Source organism: Suncus etruscus, chromosome 6, assembly GCF_024139225.1.
Source record: "Suncus etruscus isolate mSunEtr1 chromosome 6, mSunEtr1.pri.cur, whole genome shotgun sequence".
Classification (NCBI taxonomy): Eukaryota; Metazoa; Chordata; class Mammalia; order Eulipotyphla; family Soricidae; genus Suncus; species Suncus etruscus.
Genome location: NC_064853.1, coordinates 43,631,873 through 43,654,922, shown reverse-complemented (window position 1 = coordinate 43,654,922; position 23,050 = coordinate 43,631,873). Strand labels below are relative to the sequence as shown.

General features: G+C 43.6%; 1 protein-coding gene across 1 annotated transcript in view; it reads right to left on the bottom strand.

The window, feature by feature from the left end:
• CSMD2 (CUB and Sushi multiple domains 2) overlaps positions 1-23,050 on the bottom strand; it is a 638,485-nt gene that overhangs the window by 335,043 nt on the left and 280,392 nt on the right. Inside the window, exon 6 of the mRNA XM_049775147.1 lies at positions 4,091-4,203. Coding sequence (XP_049631104.1) covers positions 4,091-4,203 — 113 coding nt within the window. The remainder of the gene's footprint in view (positions 1-4,090; positions 4,204-23,050) is intronic.

Here is a 23,050-nt window from a genome sequence, read left to right as displayed (position 1 = left end):
TTAACTAGCTTCTAGCTTAGAAGTTGTTCCAAAGTTGTCATTGCTTATAGTTCACAAGTAGAGTGGCTTTTCATACAAGGCATGTTTAGAAATGCCTGGAAACATTTTGGAGCCATTATTAACAGGGTAGTTTGGCAATAGCTTTAAAAGGTGGGAGGTAGAGGGATAAAAGTTCCCCACATTATACACCAGGGGCTCCTGAACTACAGCCCCCAAGAACATTTATCCAACCTGTCAGGTGTTTTTGCCACCACTGCCTGTCTTTATTAGCAGCCCAGGCCCACAATGTACATGTGTGGGGTGTGTGCTGCACTCTCCAATTCCCCCTTCTTCTCTCTGTCTCTCAACTCATCCTCTCAGTCTCAGGCAGTAGTGCTCAAATGATGGCCCTTCAAAAGTAGGTCCATAGCTCCCACTGAAATACTGGTAAGTTTGTTAATTTACCTTTTCTTGTTCTTCATTTTAAATATTGTATTTGTTCCCTTTTTTTAAAATTTTAATCAAAATGGATTACATATCTTTCAAAGTAATATGTTAGGTTCATAGTGATACTGAATCAGGGGCGTTCCCACCACCAATGCTGTCCTCCCACCATCCCTGTTCCCAGCATACATACCATATCCCCCTCTTTTACCCCCCAGGCTGCTATTATAAGTGGTCCTCTCTGTGTCTAGTATGTTGTAAATTGGGTATCGATTCTGTTGTCATTGACTTTGGATTTGGTGTTTAAGTTTGATCATTTTTTTAAATTTCTACTTAATATTCATATGACTGTTTGGTGTTGGTACCTCCATTATTTCCCCCCTCCGTTTGTGGGGTGGAACCAGATGGTTCAAGTTGTGTGGTTCTATTTGAAAGAAAGAGAAAAAAATAATAAAATAAAATGGGGCAAAAATCAAACAAGCAAAAAATGCTTCTAGAGCTATATCTATCAATTTAAGAGCAGAAAGGGAATAGGAAGAAAAACATAACAATACAAAATAAATAAATAATAGAGAAAAAATTCAAACAAAAACCTCAAAAACCACCAGAGCAATATAGACAGCAGCCACTCAATAACCACTTCAAAATAAGATATGTGCAAAGTGGATAGGAATTTGTTCATAGTTGTTCTTTTAAAAACTATAGTCTGGCCCTCTAACGATCTGAGGTAGAGTAAGTTGACTCCCTATTTAAAAAGTTTGAGGACCCCTGCTATACACAATGGTCCCATCAGCAGTCACACTACACTGTCAGCTGTGAGACTGACAAGGCCATTTCAGGGAGTGGTTGATTGTGTCACCCAACAATTACTTTATACACTTGCACTATTTATCCAACTGTCATTTATTCAAATACTTGGGGGGAAAGCCTGGGGGAGACTTGCTTTTAACACCATCATTTCTGTAGTCACAGTGCAGACACGTGCCAGATTAAGAGTGTTTCTGAGATTCATATCCTGACTCCAATGTACCAGCTAGGAGATTTTGTGTCAGTTGCTCTCTGCAACTCACATCTTCATCTGGAAAGTGGGGCTAGCAGAAGTGGCTATTCCTAAGAGCGTTGTTAAGATGAGGTGAAGGCACACATTTTTGTAAAATATTCTTTAGGTACAGGCACACAGGAACATGCAAACCATGGATGGGAGCATGGTAAAGGAGAGAGAGAAAGGGGGCCTGCTTTGGGGATGTTTCTAAGATGATTTTTCAGATTGCAGGTTGTTCTCTACTATAGATTTAGAAAATTAATTTAGAGGTGGCGTCTAACATTAAAAACTGTGAAAGAAATTTGCAAGGTGCATCACACTTAGCAAAGGGTAAATACCACTTGGTGACATTTTCCGTGTAGTTCTACTGATATATGTGTGTATGGGGTTGTATGGGGAAATGTATTTTTTTAAGGTGGAATGAGATTAATAAAACAAAGTTTAAAGGCTACCAGTTAAATAGAAAGGTAAGATTCCCAATGTCCGGTATGGGGAGGCCTGGTCTTTTATAGACAAGCTCACACAGGTCTGTGAATAAATTTAGCCTTGCCACTTAAAGATTGAACTCTCTCTCTTTTTCTCTCTCTCTCTCATTAAACAACCTCTCTAAGCCTCAGCTTTCTCAGCTAAAAATAAAATTTTAAATCACATTTTTGGAGATCTTGTAGAGAAGTCAAAGGACTGCCATACATGCTGAATTTCATCACCAACCTTGCATGAACCTGGTCTCCTCTGAGCACCACCATTGTGGCCTTGGAGGCCCCAAACACCTTTTAGTCAAGCAGCGCCCTACATCTCAAGCTTAAAACTGAACCAGCAGGACAGAAAGCATATGTCCTGGGTTAAGGACCTTAGAAATGGTCCTGAGCTTCACGCCTCAACCCCTCCATATAAAAACAAAGGGTCAAAGATGGAGCTCAGCAGTAAGTGACACGTTGTACCTTGCAAGAAAGAGATACTGGCTTTGATTCCCAGCATGATAAAACAAAATAAAATAAAAATGGAAATAGAAATATAATTGTCTTGGGAATGGTAAGGCATAGACAAGGCTGTGGGTGCTATGCAGGCAGGTGTGCTGCAATGGTTGTGGCTCTGGGTGCTCAATGGCTGGCATCAAGCCTTCAACCATGATGGTGAGAAATGGTCCATCAGTTCCTGCACTAGTAAAAAGTCCAGCACCTATTTAACCAGTTGCAATGACAGCATTCCTCTCTGTTCTGCTTTTTAGGAAAGCACAGGGGAAAGGGACAGCCAGGCATGTGCCCCACCAAGGTACCTCCACACCAGCGAAGCCTATAAGCAGCAGAAGAGGTAGCCAGAGAAACACTGCAAGTAGGAGAGCTTCTTATTTACTTCTTACCCCTGCAAACATGCTTGCTCTGGGATCAGGAAATGAGGCCCTTCAGAGACAGTGAGGCTGGAAGCTAGTGGGTTGGAGCTTGAAAGTGGAGGTGCAGGAACTAACTGTACAGTGTCACTCTGCAAATCCAGTTCTTTCTTAGTATCTGCAGCATCAGGAAATACTGACCCTTCTTCTGGATGCCTGACCTGTCTTCATACCCACTGAGATATGTCAGCCCCATGCCAGTAGCTGACAACAGGCACTTAAGTCTGCCTTATTCTCTAGTATCTTCACAACACATACACCCACATCCCCCCCCACGCATACACACACACACATGTTTAATAGGTGTGCAGTACAAGTTCACTGCTGTATCAATTAGAACCAATATCCATTTTTAATTGGGGATAGTTAAGACTTAATGAGCAAGTTATGAGGCCAGCCCCGGGTGTTTATTACCATCAATGTGATGAATCTGGAATACATTCTGGGTTGGAAAGACACGTGTTATCTTCCATCTATGAGAACTTGAGTCTCTCCCATGTGGAGAGGGCATCTCAGTAGGGTTAAACCTTTCACTTGTTTGTTTCGTGGCCATATCTGGTGGTACTCTGGACCCATTTCTTTCTGAATCTGCACTCAGGAATCCCTTCCAGTGTGGTTTAGGGAGAGCCATCTGGGGTTTTGGTGATTGAACCTGGCTGCCAACACATAAGGCAAGTGCCTTTCCCTACTGTCCTCTCTCAGTCCCTAAATCCTCATTTTTATAGGTGCCTCTGGGCTTTGGAAATCTAGCCAGAATACATTTGCTCCCAATTCCCTGCCATTCCTGTTCTCATCCCAGCAGGAGACAACCAGCCCTCTTTCTGCTTTCTCATGCTACTTTGTCCATGTTTGGAACATGTTTGCTTTACCTCAAATGAACATCCAATGGGAGGGGGCAGAACTGGGAACACCTCTCCTATATCCGACCAAGGCAGGTGGTAAAGACCCCAGATTCAAAAGGCATGAATTCAGATGTAGCTGGCTGGATTAGGGGAGCCTCCACTTCCTTGCCAATAAAATGGGGTGATGGCTAATGAAGATTGAAAGGTGCTTGGTCAAGCATCTAGTGCAGAATTTTTCTCAGGGGTTCCTGGTAGGAGCAGATGGGCCTAAAGGGGCAGTTGGGAGCCCCAATGGCAGTAGCAGTGCCCTGAGAGGTCAGGGTGCCCTGATCCCACTGGTCCACTGGATCCCAGTAAAGAGAGATGAGCACTCTCTCTACATCCCTCTGCATTTACCTTGGTACTGGGCACTGAAGCCACGCTGCCGATGGTTGCCATCCGATGTGAAGTGTAGCCGCAGCCAGTTCTTGCTGCTGATGACGGGGGCTGGGAGGCTGGCTCCAGTGAACCTGCAGGCACAGAGCAGAGGGTGTCAGGTACAGGAACATGGGCATCCAGGAGACAACCCCCTCTCCACTGCTATTCCTAGGGTGTCTCGGGTAAGAGATCCTCATGTCGTTTCCTTAGATATTGAGAGACAAGACAGACCTTCAGGCCTAGAATCTATTTCTCCAACAGACCCAACATTTGGGAAAGAGATTTGACTCTCCAGCAAAGCAACCCCTGCCAAAACACACACACACACACACACACACACACACACACACACACACAACTCAAAAAAACAAAAACAGCTCCAGTCTTTCCCAGAAGATCTGCACCCAGTCCCCTACCCCCACAGGCATCCAGACTCCCAGCAAAGGCCTAGCTCCAGTTAGAGGACTATGTCCCACCCCAGCTCTCCAGAACAGATTTAGTGCACAACCCCAAACAGTACCTTCCTCTTCAAGCCTGTCCAGAGGATGAGAAAGGACTGAGGCATCCACAAAGACAATGTACCCTTTTATAGACAGGAGAGTTGACTGACTTGGGAATCACTCTTAGACCGGGTCTCTGGATCCTCCCTTGCAACCACCTCTTTTTTTTTTTTTTCTTTTATTTTTTATTTAAACACCTTGGTTAGAAACATGATTGTGGTTGAGTTTCAGTCACATAAGATGACACCCCCCCATCACGAGTGCAACATTTCCACCACCCATGTCCCAAATCTCCCTCCTCCCCTCCCCGCCCCTCCCTGTACTCTAGACAGGCTATTTCCCTCATACATTCTCATTGTTAGGATAGTTCGCAATGTAGTTATTTCTCTAACTAAACTCATTCCTCTTTATGGTAAGGTTCATGAGGTGGGCTGTAACATCCAGCCCTCCTCTCTTTTGTCTCTGAAAATTGTTGAGAAATGTTTTTCATTTTTCTTAAAATCCATAGATGAGTGAGACCATTCTGCATCTTTTAATCTTACTCCTTTCTTCCTCTCCAGGCTTCCTCTCTGGGGTACCCCCTGTTCCCGTCTCCCTGATCACCATCCCTCTTAAGCTCACATGTCCCTGTTGTGGCCAGACTCTGAGCCACTTCCAGCTGGACCAGATTTTTCCCACTCCAGACACACAAACCTACACTGTTTCCTAGAACCCAAGAGCAATCTTCCAAACTTTCTACCCTGACCCTACTCTAGCAGGCCCTATTCAGTACATGTCCTGTACTTATACAAGGACACACAGGACAACCCTGGGTGATTCCTCCCTATTTAGTCCATTCCTAGACATCTCAGGAGTCCCTTCACTTCCTTAGCAGCCTCCTACCTGAGACAGATACATGCAGCATGCTCCTCTCCCCCAACAAGAGTCAGCATCACCCCCTCACTCCTGCCCCCACACTAGGCTCATCATCTAAGTATTGCCAAAGCCTGCTTCCTCCTTTTTGGTGGCTTTGCCTTCCATGCCTTCTGTCTGGCCTTCTGGGACCCCCTATTGTGGTCCACCTGCATAGCAGTTCAGTTCATGCTTCCTCAATTGACATCTCTATGCAATGCCTTTAAATAGTATGTCTCAGGGAAGCCTTCCTAACTCCCCTTGCCTTTAAGGCTGCACCAGTTTTGGCTCAGACCCAGCCATTACCACTCAGCAGTAGAACCCATTTCTTAGCCTCTTGAAAAAGAATCAAACTGTCCTGCAAAGGTAGAAGAAATCTATGAGAGACCTTCTAGACGAAGAATCAGCCTAATAAATAAAGCTTTTCTCTTCCTTTCCTGGGAGGCCACTGCTGTTTTTTTTCCAATTACAATTGTGTTTCCAAGTAATCTAGGCACACCCTAGAGAGGGTAGCATGACCTGGGAGTGGAGGGGGAGAGGGTCATATGGGCCCTTTCAGAAAAATGTCTCCACTCTCTGCAACCTCATCCATCATATGAGTGCTAAGAACATCTTCCTAAAAGGACTGTGAGGGTTCAGTGAGATGGGACCCAGAAAAGACTTTAGCAAGATCCCTTTAGCAAGTAACAGTAGCACCTGCTATTCCTTCATCCCCAGGAGCTTATACAACACTTAATTGTTAGTAAAGTTCAGCACATCAGGGATCCAGCTGAAACCGGTTGCTCTGTCCTCAGTGAATATTTTTGAAAGTTTAATGAGCACTTTATAAAGGGAAAATGGCCAAGCTGAGGCAGTATCCTGGAGCTAGTAATGGGACTAGGTGGGGCCTCAGGTCCACTCCAGTCCTGGAGAGCAAAACAGTTATCCTCAAAGAGATTCTCAGCAGCATGAAAAGAGCCTCCATACAGAACCCATGTTTGCAGTCTGAACCAGAGTCAGTTTGCAAAAATCTCGCCTGAAATGCACACTTCTTCCTTTCCCTCCTTCAATCTCCTGCTGATACTTCTGTTGATCTACCCTAATGGAAGCTAGAGGCCAAGGAAGTAAAAGGATGCAACTCAGCAGGTATGTCTTCCCAAGCAGGGTTACCAGGAGAGTAAGGGAAAAGAATCTTGGAGGAGCAACAGAAGCGGGCCAACACAGAGGGTTTTCATAAATATGTATTAAACAAAGGCACTAACCAGGGAGCTTCATCGCCTGCAAAAGAGTTTTCACTATAATGAAAATGCTGACACACACCCAACTCCAGGAATATAACCCATATTGCTATGGTAAGAGCTATTATAGAAACCAATTACTGTACTTCACCAGATCCCATTTAAAATAGTTTATTACAGGCAGACTCATTTAAGTTTTCTAGGAGTCACAAACAATATTGTAGGTTCCCCCCTCCCCGAGGTCAGATTCAATTCCATCTCAATGACAAAGCTTGAAGGCTATTTACATAAAAGAAGTAGAAATAGGAAGAATTTACTTGAATAATTCAGAATCAGGCTGTTCACTGCAAAATAAAATGAGGGATGGGTGCTGGGGTCCACAGTCTGAAAAGAAGTTAATGATAAGTTTTGTATATAGGAGTCAGAAAGGATATCCCAGTGTTGGGGTCTGCCTGAACCCCCACAGTCATCCTAAGAAGCCTCAAAGAACATCTACCACCTTCCATTTCTCCCACACATTTTCCACATTCCAGGAATCCTATTAATTGCTAAAATTAGCAATTACCAAAGCTTAGACTCCCCAGTCCTGTTCCTGTTTCTCTCTCCTTGAATATTAAGATGGTGTATCTGAGGGTTTTCTGGATATCTATAATAAAGAATTGGGTGTTCTGTCACAGAAATCATAGCCTCATGCTCATTCTATGTGAATGGGTTTATACTTCTCAAACTTTCCAACATGAAAACAAATGAGAGCAAATACAGGAGCATGTATGGCTTGAAAGCACTGTGAGTGTGTGTGTGTGTGTGTGTGGATGTATGTTTCTATGTGTCTGTGAGTATGTGGTTGTGATGTAGGTTGTGGTAGGCTCATGTGTGTGACATTTTGGAAATCTCAAAAGAAAGACTTATGGTTGCCAGATGTAGGGATCAGGGTTGCCTGGGAAGGCATTTCTATTGCTTACTCGGTGATAGAAATGTACTATGGCTTCAATGAGGAGGTGGTTATATAGGATGAACTTTTTGTTTTGTTTTTTTTGGGGGGCCACATCCAGTGAAACTCAGAGGTTACTCCTGGCTATATGCTCAGAAATTGCTCCTGGCTTGGGGGACCATATGGGATGCTGGGGGATCGAGCTGTGGTCCATCCTAGGCTAGCACGTGAAAGGCAGATGCCTTACTGCTTGCACCACTGCTCTGGCCCTGTAGGATTAACATTTTTGTACAAGCTAAAAAAAATGTATACCTTAAAAACAGAGACTTTTATCTTACATAAATTATACCTTAATTGAGTTCATTAAAAGCAAATGAATCTCCAAATGTTCTCAGATTTTAAAACCCAGTGTGTGTGTGTGTGTGTGTGGAGGGGCTGGAGCAATGGCTCAGTGGTAGGGCATTTGCCTTGCATGCAGCTGACCTAGGATGGACCACAGTTTGATCCCCTGGCATCCCATATGTTCCCCCAAGCCAGAAGCGATTCCTGAGCACATAGCCAGGAGTAACCCCTGAGCGTCACCGGGTGTGGCCCCCAAAAAACAAAAACAAAAAAAAAAACAAGCAAAGCAAAACAAAAAAAACAACCCCAGTGTGGGGGGGGACGTGGGGGGTAGATAGGAGTGATAGTATAGCAGGCAGGGTGCTTGTCTTGTACATGGCCAACCTGGGTTTGATCCATGATACTTCATATGGTCTCCCTACCTCACCAGGATTAATGCCTAGTGAACTAGGAATAAACCCTTAGAACTGCCAGATTTACCACCTCCACATCCCCAAAACAAATAAATCAACAAATTTGGTGCATCTTTATCTCTCCTGTCTCTTCCCTTTCTCATCCCTATATATATATATTAGTCACCAGGGTTTCCTTGTTCAAACCTGGTTGGATCTGCTCCTGCTTCCGGTTCTCTCAGGGCCTCACCTGTATCTTTCTTCCAAGTTTCCACCAAGCCTGTGACATGTGTTACCTTCTCTTAGATACCTTCCTGATTTGACTCTTCAGCTGCCTTCTTTCTCTGAGCACTTGTGTATGCACATATATACACAGTATGTATGCACCTTCTCAGGCATTCACACACACACACATGCACACACAAACACCCATCTGCACCCTAGAAAAGTCATTTCTATTGCCTCCAGTCAAACAAAAGAGTTTACTGTACTACAACACGAACTACTTTGATTGCACTTGCCTTTTTGAGGCCCTCTTCCATTGAACTACCTAAGTGCATGGAAAGGTGAAGAAACTTGTTCAGGGTTACACAGCTCTTAAGTGGCAGAGGGGAGATTCAATGCTAAAACATTCTGCTAGAGCCCCTGGGCTCTGCTCTGCATCACACAGGCACCTGCAAGCATGAAGGAAGGCAATGGAACTGTTCAGGCTGAATTCCACTCTGTGTCAGTTCTTCCTCATGCTCCCCTCCCCCAGGATTCTCTTTAATTTCGCTCCCTCTCAGAATCATAATTAAAGAAGAGAAACACAAGGAGATATTCTCCTCTTCAAACCTTTCCGTCCACATTAACTTCACTATGGGGGGCCTGGGGAATTCCAAGTTCGCCCAGGACATTGCTATTGCAGTACAACATAAAATGTGTTTAAGCAATTACACTCAATTTTTTTTTCTTTTTGGTAAATTGACTTCTGTTAAATGGGGCTTCATTAATGGAATCTGGCTTGAGGAGAACAGAAAAATCACTCCCTGTAATACATGTAGTTGTGTGTGGGAAAATCGGTTTTGAGTTCCTCTGCATAAAGCTCTAAATGTTTCTCTTGGTAAGATGAAAACTTGGAGCAGACTCTATGGAACCATTTCTTCTTAAGTGAGGATGTTGATGTAGCCACATAAGTTAACAGTCATCCCTCTAAGGAACAGCTGTCTACCTCAGCTGAGGGAGATAAATGGTAAAAGATCAAAGTTTAAATTTCAGCATTCCTGAAAATGAACATCAAAGGAAATATCTGTCTAGCCATTATTTACCAAGCACAGACCAGTTACACCAGTCGCTGTATTTGTCAGTGTAGATCATTCTCCTGCATATGGAGGGGTTCTACTTCCAAGGTTGTGATAGGCAGAATGCAGCTCCAATGATTTCCTGGTTATGCGACCTCCTCCTATCCTAAAATACATTGGGTTCTGTGCCCCAAGGTCCTCCTGTGGGCTTGCTCATAACTAAACTAAATCATCTGATGAAGATTGAACCATCCATGCACCTCAAAGCAAGACCCAAGGCAAGCCTAGGAGGAGGTGACAGGAAAATCCTGCTTCCCTATTCCCCCTGCCAAATGCTCTTCTCTGCATCTCTGTGCAATCACTCTGAGGACTGGAGAGGATATCTTGGTATAACCAGGAAATCCTTTTGGAAAAATCTCCAGGAGGGTGGGCTAAAGGCAATAAAGCACTTTTTGGTGGTTGATTCCTGATCTACCCTTGTCCCAACTTTCCTTCCAGACCCCAAAGCAAGGCTTTACTGAATCAGCTCTGAAACCTGGTCTCATCATAATTTCCGCATCAGAAAATGCCTAAGACTCTTTCTAAGACAAGATAAATACTTTTGCTATTGATGAATTTATCACATTACAAAATTTCCAGCTGATGGGTACATACCTGGGACAAATATCAAGTCTTTCCAGGTAAGGGGTCCTGTAGGGCTCCCTTAAACATTATTCATGAAGGATCCTCTGGTCTCTCACCCCTTCATTTCCAACAGTGTCTCCTGAATCAATCTGCAGGCAGCTCCTATGGGCCTGAGACCCCTGGAAAAACTCAACTTCCTGCCACTTACTGAATGTGTTTGAGATGTATATGAGTCAACTACAATGTATTTCCACCCTGCTTATTTCTTTACTCAAATTCATCCTCTCCTCCCAGGTACCATCTCCTTTTGCATATGACCAACTGTGGGCACATCTTTGCCTCTTGACTCTGACATTCCCCACCTAGACCCCAGACACTTCATTCTGATTGGCCCTCAATTTTCAACCCACCTCTATGCTCTGGGATAGTAGATTTGGATTTCTGTGCTGTAGACTCACATCAAAGGCTCCCTGGCTCTGGAAGCAAGACTTCCTTCCCCTCTAAGGACAAATGCTTTGAGCTCTATCACCTTCATGCCTCTGTGTCTTTGTGTCTGAGTTTTTCACCTAAAAAAGTCTTTTCTCTGGCAAGTTCATCATAAGCATACTTTTTCCACCATGTTGGGAACACAAATTATAGTTACCCTGGGAGGGTTGGGCCACACCCTGTGGTGCTCAAGGGTTAATTCTAGGTCTGTCCTCAAATGTAACCTCTGGTCATGCTTGGTACCATATTTAGTGCAAGGAATAGAACCTGAGACAGTCACATACAAAGTAAGTGCCTTAACCCTTGTCCTAGCTCTCAGTTTGACTTGCCTACTTCCTAGCAGAAATGTGTGCTCCTAAAAACAGCCAGGACCTTCTATGTCTCTTTCTCCAATAGCACAGAGCATTGCCTCAGCACAGAGGACAACTTACAACCAGAAAACAGGGGTTAGCATATTCTAGTGGTTGCCATATTTTTTAATAAATAAAGTCTTGGAGGAACGCAGCAAGACTCAGCCATTTGTGTACTGTCTGCTTTCATTCCATACAGGTAGAGTTGAGTAGTCATGACAGAAACTATAACCTGCAGAGCCAACAATATTTATCTGGCCCTTCCCAGAGAGAGTTTACTGACACTTTGCATAGAAGTTCAAATGATGTTGCTAAAAGACACATCCTCTGTCTTAAGAGAATGCACACATAGCTTAAACCTTTCATTACTAAGTCAAAGACTTAACAATGCATCTATTTGCCAATCCATTTAATGCAGGGCCACGCTTTCTTCTGACAAGCAGAGTGTCCTCTATATTGTCAGTCTCACACTAATGACCCCCAGGATGCCCCATACATCTATTCCAAACCAGCTCATATTGACTGAGCACCTGCTAAGGACCAGACATTATGCAGGGGCCGCAGAGGTAGCAGGAAACAAGGCAGCCCCCCAAGAACTGACTTTGAGGGAAGCAGCTGTCTCCCTCCCTTGCCCCTAATATTTAGAAAGCAATTCTATTCTGAGAGCTCCTTCGTGGAGTCATTCCAAAGCATTCAATTTCGTTTCCAGAGATGCGACTATATTTCCTCTCACACTCATATTTCACCAGTTTATGTGATGTTTAATTTAAATCACATAATTACAATAACAACTATGACTGGCACTGAGAGAGCCAGCGATGATCCCATCTGAGTCTATGAAAGTGAAAGATTCAGCTGGCAGGAACAGCCTGCACAGGCACTAAGGAGACAACCCAGGGGTCTTGGGCATGATGAGTCAGGAAATGGGGTCAAGGCCATGGGAGAGCTAAGATCCTATTGGGAACCACTTTAGGGGAGACAGTAAAGGGCACATCAATTCTATCTGTGTGTGAGAGTGAAGGAGAGGGAGATGCAAGTGAGGGCTATTGCTTTTAGTAGCCTTCAGTGATTGTTCCAAGGTTGTCCCCTCTGCCATCAGGACTGCAAGAATCAGCTGATTATAGAAACTTGAGCCTCTAGGTCTCATGCCCAGCTTGGCTCAAATCCCAAGTACTGAATTTTCAGAATTGGTTAGACCATATCTGTTCTGCCTGTTATACATATATGCAGGCAGGCTCCTGTCATTTACCTTAGAGCCTGCTTGGCTTTACACTGGACCTTCAGCAGCTGTACTTTTCCAACCAAACTACTTGTCTCACCAAGCTCTGTTGGGGATCTGCCCCACCCACCAAACTAAGAGCTCCCTGAAGACAGCATGTTCCCATTTTTCTGTCTCACTGCCCTCTCCTCTGAACCTATCAAAGCCTGACAGAAAGGGCTTAGGAAACAGTTCACTGAAAAGGACTGACTAGGAACTGGAGTAATAGTACAGCAGGTAAGGCACTTGCCTTGCATTCAGTTGTTCTGGGTTCAATCCCTGGCATCCTGTTTGGTCCCCTGAGAATTGCTGGAAGTGATCCATGAGTACAGAGCCTGAAGTAAATCCTGGTTACCACTAAGTGTGTTCCCAATAAAAGAAAAATAGAAAAATTTAAGCAGATTGAGTGAGTGAAGCCTGGCTAGAAGAGAAGCATACATGGAGCAAAGCAGGGGACAGCTGGTGGCCCTGCAGACAATAGAAAGGGCTTCCACAGCCAGCTGGATCTCTTAATCTCCTATGAAATAGGCTGCCTGTTTCCTTGGTCCTCAGCATAGTCCTTCCAATTGGCAGGAACCTCTGTCCCTTTGAATATGCAACCAAGTGGAGGATGGCCACCCTGCTTGAGGTGCTATAGGAAGAAAGTATGTGTGGTGGAGCAGGAAGGCAGAAGATTGCAAAGTTGTTAGGGTATCTTTCTCTCTCTCTATCTCTATCTATCTATCTATCTATCTATCTATCTATCTATCTATCTATCTATCTATCTATCTATCTATCTATCTATCTATCCATCTATCTATCTGTTTATAAATCATGCATCTGACTCAGACTCAATTTCCAGAACCACATAGTTTCTCAAGATCCACAGGATATGACAGTAGAGGTTCCCAGCACTGGAGTGGCCATGGGACTCCCTGGCACTGAAGGTCCTTGAAATACTGCATCCTTGAACATTCACTGGCCCAATAGACCCATTGATAGAGGATTTTTAGTGGGGCTCCTCAACATTCAAGCACTTCTGGGAGTCCTTCCCTCAAAGTAACTAAAATAGAATCCAATGGTGCCTGAGTCTCATCCCAAAGTGACTAAACTAGAATCTCCAGGATCAAACTTATTTGAATTTTTACTATCTGGGGACCTGATTGAGAGCACTACTTTCTAGAGGCATTAAAACTGATGCTTTAAAAGTGAGCAGATAAGACAGGATGCTGAGGTTCTTGGTAATAGACAAAGAGGGTGGCCAGAGACAAGACAGTAGGATGGCCAGATGATCACCATGACAGGAACTGTGGGGGAAGCTGCGAATCTCTGCCACTAAACAGGTCACCTGTGGCATGCTTGGGGCTTTGAGCTAAGACTCAATGTACTTAGCGAGTGTGAAGAAATCAGTGTACTTACTGAGGAAGCATAACTGCTAGAACCACAAAGCAAGACTTCATAAGCTCCATTCCTTGAGCTGCACAGCCACCAAGATCTCTAGATATAGAGGTCTGATTTCACCATCCAAGACAAAGCAGAAGTCTTCCATACACCATGAAAGCAACAAGGGTAGAGTAAATGATTATGCAGGGAGTCTATAGTTAATCCCATGACAGTATACTTCAGGGGTGGAAAAACCCTATATCTCCTAGGCCAAGGGAATTACCTCTATAATATCCCCAATAGTTACTGTGCCTATGCAGGGGGAAAAAGAAAAGGGAAAAAAAGCACAAAACAATCATTTTTCCACATATTTATTTATTGATTGATCAATTTTTTGATGTCTTTATTTTGATATAGAGATTGAAGTTGATGTCTCCAATATTATTTTATTTTATTTTATCTTATCTTTCTCTTCCTTTTTGCACTCGAGCATGATTTGATTTCAGAACCGAGGCTATTGTGTGGTGTTTGTCTTTATTGCTGTAGTGCTCACTGGTTATTTAATTTGATATTTCTTTCTGTATTGTTGTGGTGTTTCAATTACCTTTTTCACATCCTCTCTCAAACTGAGGTTGGAAACCTCTAGAGGGACTCTGCCCATTTTCAGCATATTCTCTCTTATTTTGTACCCCAATCTATTGCTTCTTTCCTTCAAACAAAACCACATACCTCGATTTATCTAGCTGTCTCTTAAATAGAGAGGGAAACAAGTGAGGGTTCCAGGACCAAACAGATATATGATCACTAATAGTAAGCCACACAAAGAGGGGTCCACCTACTCTAGCAGCCCGGGCAGTGATGGTGGGGTATATGGGTTGTAGAAAGGGAACTGGGATTGGGGGATGACATATTTGGTGATGGGTATTCCCCTGATTCAATGTTAATATGTACCTAAAATACTACTGTGAAAGATATATAAGCCATTATGAAAAAAAATTTGTGTTTTAATCAGAAACTTTCTTTGACTTATATGTATTACTATATTATATTAATTATATATGTTATGTTATGTTAGTTTACCTCATTATGTTAATCAATTTTGTCTCGAATAAATTCTTACAATTAAATAAATAAGAGAAATCAGTGTACTTAGTGAATGTAAACTCAGGTTGAGCTGGAAGATGCAAATCATAAGGCTGAGGGAACAATGTTCTGAGATGCCAAGAGCATCTTAAAAACAGAAGTCAGTACAAATTAAGGTGCTTGGATAAAGGCCTTTATGCAAACCAGGAAAAGTACAATAGAGGCTAGTTTCTTTCCCCAAAGCAACTCAATAAACTCAACAAATTACCAGTTCTCTCCTGTGCTCAGCGAATTGTCAGCTCCAGGGAACTCACACAAACCACATCAGGTAAATGTTTCGCCTCCAGATGCATTTGACTACTCCACGGAGGGATGAGTGAGGCAATGCTGGAAGCCTGAGGGCAAGGATTACTAGCCAGACCAAGGGTGTGTGTGTGTGGGGGGATGGATGATGATATTTTGTCTGTTTGTTTTAGTTTTCTCACGCCCCTTGTTAGGCCTGTATGATGAGGTAGGGTGAATGGGCACTTGGAGAGGTGGGTACTAGTGTCTTCCCTTCCCAACTCAGCTGCTCATACAGTAGCCATGTTAACAGGGAGGTTCTGGTCTTGGAAGATGCTGAATGTTATACTGTGGAAATGGTGGATTGGGAGATGGGAACTGACTGCCAAGGGCTGGCCTAGGGGTTCATGCTTGATCCCCAGATAAACTTTCAGGAGAATCTGGGTTCAAATCAGCAAAACCTACTCTTTATCTGAGCACCAGAGGCCTTAGGTCAGGGGTCCTCAAACTTTTTAAATGGATCCAGTTCACTAACCCTCAGACGGTTGGAAAGCCAGACTACAGTTTTAAACAAACTATAATAATAGTGGCCCCATGGGCTGTAACTTGAGGACACCGGACCAAGACTGAGAAGAGGAGTCAAAAGACAGTGCGAAAGAGGGGTGTTGCAGAGTGCAGCACACATTCCACACATGCGCACTGAGTGTCCATGATGAATCAGCTGCTAAACAGGAAGGCAGCAGCGGCAAAAACATCCAGCAGGACATGTCGTTGGAGGAGCACATGTGGCTCACTAGCTGTAGTTTGAGGATCACAGCCTTAGAAAGTCCCGTCTCCTCCCCTCAGCCTGCAGCAAGGAAAGGGCTGATATCTGAGCCTCAGGCCACAACTAATTGCACCAAGAGTACCAAACCCTGCCCCCAACCTGTCTTTCCTGGATATTGAAAAAACAGTGTTCTAGGATCATTTCTTATGCTTGGCCCAGGATTCAGGTATAGGCTGAAACTGTTCTCACACTGCCAGACCAAGCCTTGAGTTGGGGTCTGCCTGGTTCCTCACTGTTCTAGTTCCCCTTACTGAGGAGTTATCAGCTGAGTTTCTGCCATCTCAGCTTTGTATTCAGCCTTCCTTTTTGCTAGTTGTAAAAATGACTACGGGACTCAAGCTTCTCTAAGCTTCCCTATCTCTCTGCAAACATATTTGTGACCAGCCATGTTTGTATCATGTGCCTAGGACTCTGGGATATATGAAAGTTATTTCAAAAAGGAAGTGTTTCTGTATTATTGTTGTATGGTGGGGATGATGCATGCCTGATAGTGTTCAAAGCTACTCCTGGCTCAAGGATCACTCATGGAGGTGCTCAGTAGCTCCAGGGGTTAAATTATGTCAGTCCCATGCAAGACAAAGACCCTGTACCAGCTGTACTTTTTTTCTGGCTTTATAAAGGAACAACTTTTCTCTCAGGTTTGAGAAGCGCAGGAATGGGAATCAGTCAGTGGCCTGAACCAGTACAGAGATTAAGCAAACCCCAAGTAGACAGACCTTGGTTTCCCCAAGGAAGTAAGGACAGCTGTAGCTACTCTGGTAGTAGAACAACATAAGGTGAAAGGACAGAGCACCCGGTAGACTCTAGCGCAGGTGGTAGTAATCACTTTGGTTATCTCCCCAATATCCCTCAGACTGACCTCTATGAATTCCTGCTCACTCAGCCTTTGCCCAGTGACCCCCAGAACCCTTCAACATGACTTGGAGGGAGGCCCACCCTAGCCCACGCCAGGAGGCATTATGACTCACAGAAGTCTCCAGCTGCACATCTGGATGACGTGCTCTCAGGGTAAATGTTTGAGCATTTTCTTGTCCCCACTGACCCTCAAGGAGACATCATATACCTACTCATTCCCTTCCAGCTGAGGGCAAGAGATGAGCTAAAATATCTCAGGAGTTCTTAGGTCAGTGAGCTGACACTAGGCATGTCTCTGTACCCATTGGCAAGGCCTCACCGCTGAGCTTCTCTCTTCCCCAGTGTATAGCTCCTAGTGCCACTGGAATGGTATAAGACAGTGCTGATAGGCTTACAAAATAAGCCTAAGTCTTTTAGATACGACACCCACAGTGTTTGCTCCTCTCACATCTCTGTGCAGCAAGGAAGACTTGAGAGAAAAGGATCTGGATGGAGCTGGTCTGGGTTCAAGTTTCAAGTTTACCATAAGGCTTGCTTTGGGAAGTTACAGATCTGCTTTGAACCCTAGTTTCCCCCTCTTGGCATTAAGGCTAACAATATTTCAAAGAGTTGTTAAAAGATCTAAGTGAGATAAAGGTAGAAAAGCTCTATAGTGCCTAGCACCAAACAAGTGCTCAAACTATTCCCTAGTATTTGTCTGCCCACTATACCAGTGTGGTACAAATACTTTCTGGACAGAAAATTGAGGTGCAGTCCTCAGCTGTATAGGGACAAAAGAAGGAACAAGGAGAAAGATTAGCAGGATTGATCAATGGCAGCAAAGGAAACACTGAAGAGATATGGTGTACCTGGTTGTACAGTGGAAGATTGAATGCAGTACAACTCCATGGTGATTTTCAGCAAGGTTCACTGGAGCCTTATGTCCTAGTCACAAGCAATACAGAACTTCTTAGGAAAAGAAATGTGTGGGGAAACAGACAAGTTCCTATATTTTCAGGGCACTCATTCCCATTAGACAGGGCTCAGAACTTATACTTGTGCTTCTAAGTGTCAGAAACCCAGAAGAAATCAACAGGCACAGAGAATTCATTGGTAACTGTTGTACAGACCATAGAAAGAGCAGGAAGGTGGATGATTTCAGAGATGATCCAAACACCAGGACCCTCATGCCCATCTCCCTGTGCACTCTGCCAGCTTCATTCTATTACAAAGGACAGCTGCTAAAGGTTCAAACTGTGCCCCTTAACTCCTAAAGCTTCCCAATTCACTCTCTCACTTTCCTCTCTAGAGAAAGTAAAGATCTCTTTTTGGTTCTAATTATAAAGCTCATAGGAAGCCTTTGATCAGTCCAGTTGGGGGATGTGCTCACTCATAATGCCCAAGGGAATAACCCTGAGATAGGATCCCCCAAAAGTAGAAAAGTGTTCAGGTGGAGGAGAAACTAGGCAGACTAAAGAGAATGAGCTGTGGCTGAAGGCAGCAATGGGGGATGAATGATTGCCAGTGGGTACTTTTCCTACTGTGTGTGTTAGGCCTGTGAGGACAGCCAGAGTTCACTGTCAGGGCACTGTCCCCAGAGTTAGAATTGTTCTATATCTTTGGTGTCCCCTGACTGTGGTAAGCAGTCTGGCCTGGCACCCACCTTGTAGCCCACTTTGTGCCTGATAATCTACTTCATTTCTTATTCTCTGCCCACTAGCCTCACTCACCTTTGGCTGGCCTCAGCCACTGGGAATGGTACCAGGCTCTGCATGTGCCTGCAGATGTTGGTGTGGCTCCAGGGCTCATCTTGGTCATTGTCACTGAAGTTGCAGCACACTGTAACTCCTCATAACCTGATCCAGCAGAAATGATGGGCCCTGACATTCCATAAACTAGTCAATCTTAGGTCATTTGATTTCCTTCCACGTGCTTGCCTATACTACTTGTCTTTACTCCTGTCTAGTTTCTCCTCTCCTTGAACCCCGCCAACTGTTCCTGCCCCACTAAAAGAGGCCAAAAACAGACATTTTTGGAGCCAAACCAACCAACCTGAGTTTGAGGCTTGGTTCTGTCATTTACTACTCTGTGGCCTTCAAGAGATTAATTTCTCGCAGTTTCCAGAGATGATCTACCGAGGGTTTTATCATTTTTTATTAAAATATGTTGGCCTTATTCAATTGAAGAGCAGATCTAGGCATGAGGTCAGATTCTAGGAGACTAGGCTTAGCTGCTTATGTGCCTTCCCTCCCCACCAATCTGCTTCCACACAATTCTAGATGCCCTTCTTTGCACCACCTCCCCTGCTGAGAGAGATTTAGTTTTCACTGCTTGTCACTGGCCATCCAGCAGCAGAGGCACCTCATCGCTATTTATTGAGATGCGGGTGTGTATAGGAGTGGTGAATGAGCTGAGAGAATATAGAGTGAATTAATTTGTAAGTAAACGAGTGAATTAGAGACTTAATGAGTCAGCAAGTGAGTGAAGAAGAGAGCATAAAATTGAACAGAGCATGCTCCCAACCCCTCCAACTAATCTAATAAGCAAAGATCTAAACCTTTCACCTTTATTAACCCACGCAAGAGTTAATAGCACAGGGAACATTACAGGCCACCAGTTGAGAAAGACTGTGTTAGCTTGCTAATGCTGCTGGAACAGGTGACCAAACAATTAAACTTTGAAACAATGCAGTTGTATTATTTTGTAATTTTGGTATGATTGGGCTAAGCTGAGCCTTCCCCAGCTTCTGGAGGCCATAGTCTTAACTAGTGTTCTTTCTCCGTCTTTAAAGTCTTTAAGGCAGCACTATGGAGTCTCCCTGAGGTTCTGACCCTCTGCCTGCACCCTCATCTCTCACTGACATTCCTATCCCCCCTCACTTAAGGATATGTATGATCATATATAAGTGCCACTTTACCTAAGGATCTTCTTAGCTCAAAATCCCAGCTACCACATCTGTTAAGTTCCTTTAGATATTTTAGCCTATGTTCATAGGCTTTAGTTCCTAGAATATTGTATCACTAGCATGTCTACCAAGACATGATACGTAGAGAGAAGTGCCTCCAACAGATGTTCATTCTGAGGAAGGGCAGGCAGGTGATGCTGGAAGATCCAATGTATTTGCTATATGACTATGTTTGGTGGTTCTTATTCTGGCTCTTGTTGCCAGGACCTGAGCAACAGAAATTTTTTGGTAAAGCTCCTTGGATGGCTCTAGCATGTTCCTAACTTGAGAAGCCAAGTGCCAGAAGATATACCAAGAGCTATGTGGCTGTAATTGAGGGTCAAATCTACCCTGTGATCCTTAGAGAAGGATAAAATGCTAGTGTCTTAAGCATATGTTGTTATCAGCTTGGGGAGAGTCATAAAATAAACCTTTACATTTTAAAATAAGACTAAAGTTACAGAGATGGTAAAGGTGATGTATCATTCCCTCAGAACCCCCTACATTAAATCTCACATGATCGCAACACACATACTAAACTACAAAATCAACACTAGCACAGCATGAGTGCCTTCATGAAAGACTTCATTAATATTGTCTCAATCTTTCCCAAACTGCTCTCTTTGTTGCTCTGTAGTTCAACCCATAATTTACTACTGCCTGGGCCTAATCCCATACCTGTTCTCCTCCCCATTGGTTTGTTTCTTTTTTTAGAACCTTGATGCCTTTGAAGATTCTTGGTCAAGCATTTTATGTTCTCTCAATGTGGGCTGTCTAATATTTTCTCCTGATTAGACTAGGTCTATAGATTTGGAGGAGAATACCCCAGGTCTTTCTTATTACATCATAGGAAAGAGGGTTGTGATTGCAACACAATCCACCTGCTTCCTCTCCATGTTAATATTACTTGTCCTTTCCCAGGCTATGTTAACTAAAAGCAAGTCACTAGTTCTCTTCTGGCACTTTGACAAAGAAATGGGACAGGTACTTTTATTTTCCTTTCAATTATTTAATCCACTGCTTTTTTTTTATCATCTTGCCAACTTTCACAGATTGTAGCAAACTGACTGATCCAGAATGACCCAAGTAATAAATGACCAAAGGAGAATTTGAATTCAAGTTTTCCTTAACTCCAAAAGCTATATTCTGATTTTTCACTTCCTTTTATCACCAAAGAAAAAGAATCTCACCAAACTCCAAGGTGGGAAACCAACTTGCATGTACCAGGTTACTCAAATTCAATCCAGGGAGGGTAGATTCAGTTTGGAGGGTTTATTTCAAATAACAAAACAGAGGTGACTAACAGAATAGAATTGAAAAGAGTATATGATACGTGGAACAGGTAGTTTCACACAACTTTTGATTCTGTAAGCTACTGAAAACCTTCATCTTAAAGTGATAATAGTTGCCTATAGCCTACCCTTTGTGTGGTTATGAGAACTAAATGGATTGATCTAGGGAACGTGTCTAGAATAGAAGCATTAAACATGATATAAATATGATGAAGTATGTGTGTACATCGAAGGTCATGTAGTACAATGTATTTTTTTTTACTGTAGACTGCAATGAAAGAGTTGAAAAATAGACTGGGAGATGGTCAAAGAAATAGATTACTTGCCTAGAATATATAAGGGCCTTTATTTTATTCCAGCACCATGTGACCCTCCCCTTCAACACCATTGGGTATAGCTCCGATGACTTCCTAGTGCTATCCCACCTAAGTAACAAACCCTCAGACCTGTACTACTGGACTGAGGTCACAGAGGAAAGGTGCTAGGTCCCTAGCACCAATGGGTATCACACTGCTAAAAATTACCTCCTCCTTTTCTGCCTATTCTAATTTCAATTTCAACTCCCTGAAGTCTTTCCTGAACCTCTCTGGCTTCTAAAAGTCTGTCTCTGCTCCCTTCTACACACCCTATACCAGGGGTGGTGAACAAGTTCGACACAAAGAGCCAAAATTTTAAACTGTGAGAGTCAGAGAGCCACACCACGCAGTGACCTGCCAAAACAAACACTCACACAAAAACATATAATTTTAACAATGATCGATTAAACACATATTGCATTTTGCCATTTTGAGTGAGGGTCAAAATCCTGCAGTGATGGTGAGAGTGTGCTGCGTCCTCCACACTAAGAACTAATGGCAAGATGTGACCCAACATGTGACACACGCCTCCCCTCCCCCGCCCGTGCAGTTGTTTCCGAGGGATGGGAGATGGGATGATGCAGCCTGGGGGCGGGACTACGTGCTCGGAGATCTCTCCTCAAAGGTCCCTCCTCAGAAGCAGCAGAGCAAAATCCAAACTTGGCAAAGAGCCACAGTATACAAAATAATAAGAGGCAAAGAGCCGCCTTCATTTTGGCTGGGAGCCGCATGCGGCTTGAGAGCCACATGTTCACCACCCCTGCCCTAGTCTGTGTTTTAGGGCATGTAATAGGCCTGCTAGAGGACATGAGTTGCTGGCCCTGCTCTACTAATGCCTTCAAAGTCCTTATACCCTGAACATGCCAGGAATGCAAAGTATTAAAAATATCTTAACTTGGGAGATACCTCATATATCTAGGTGTGTTCAAGAGATTAATAACCTCAATAATCCACCAATTTTTGTAGCTTTATCAGGACATGACATTGATTTATCTATATATCACCTATGGCTACTTTGGGTATGGCTGGAAGACAAAGTCGCATAGTTACAAAAGATGCTGTTTCCCCAAAGCTTAAAAGAATTCCTCTCTCACTTTCTACTTAATGATCAAAGGATATTAACCTCCCTCCCAGGCTGTTTTGTGACTGCCCTGCTATCATCTGGCCTGTACAGACCACTCTAGGCTTTATGATTCTGAGCCTGTAAACTCCCAAAGACCCACATTCTCCTTCCTTGGACAGATGCCCACATTGGATTTATCGTTCATGATGGAAGGCACCAGTCAGGATCCCAGGAGGAAACAGATGGCATGTCAAATTAAGATCATTTGAGATGTGTTCAGTAAAAAGGCAATTTACAAAGGTAAGGACAAATGCAAGAAAGCCACAAAAGATAGAAAGCTCTTGGAGTTTTGGGAAAGCAAAACCCTTGATTCCCTTCTTGTGAACGGTCACTTCCTGACCCCAGGTGGTGAAGCATTTAGCAAGGATGGTTTAAGTGGAATATAGCCCTCCAGGGGAGATTTGGGGAGGAGGCTGAGATAATTGATTCCTTGACCTCACCTTCCTTCTCTTCCACTATTGCCTATTGGGGTCCCTCTGGGTCAAATTGTGATGCTGGCTTTGGGCATGATGAGAGTCATGTTCTCAAGAGAGTAAGCAGGGTGGAAGAAGATTGAAAAAAAAATT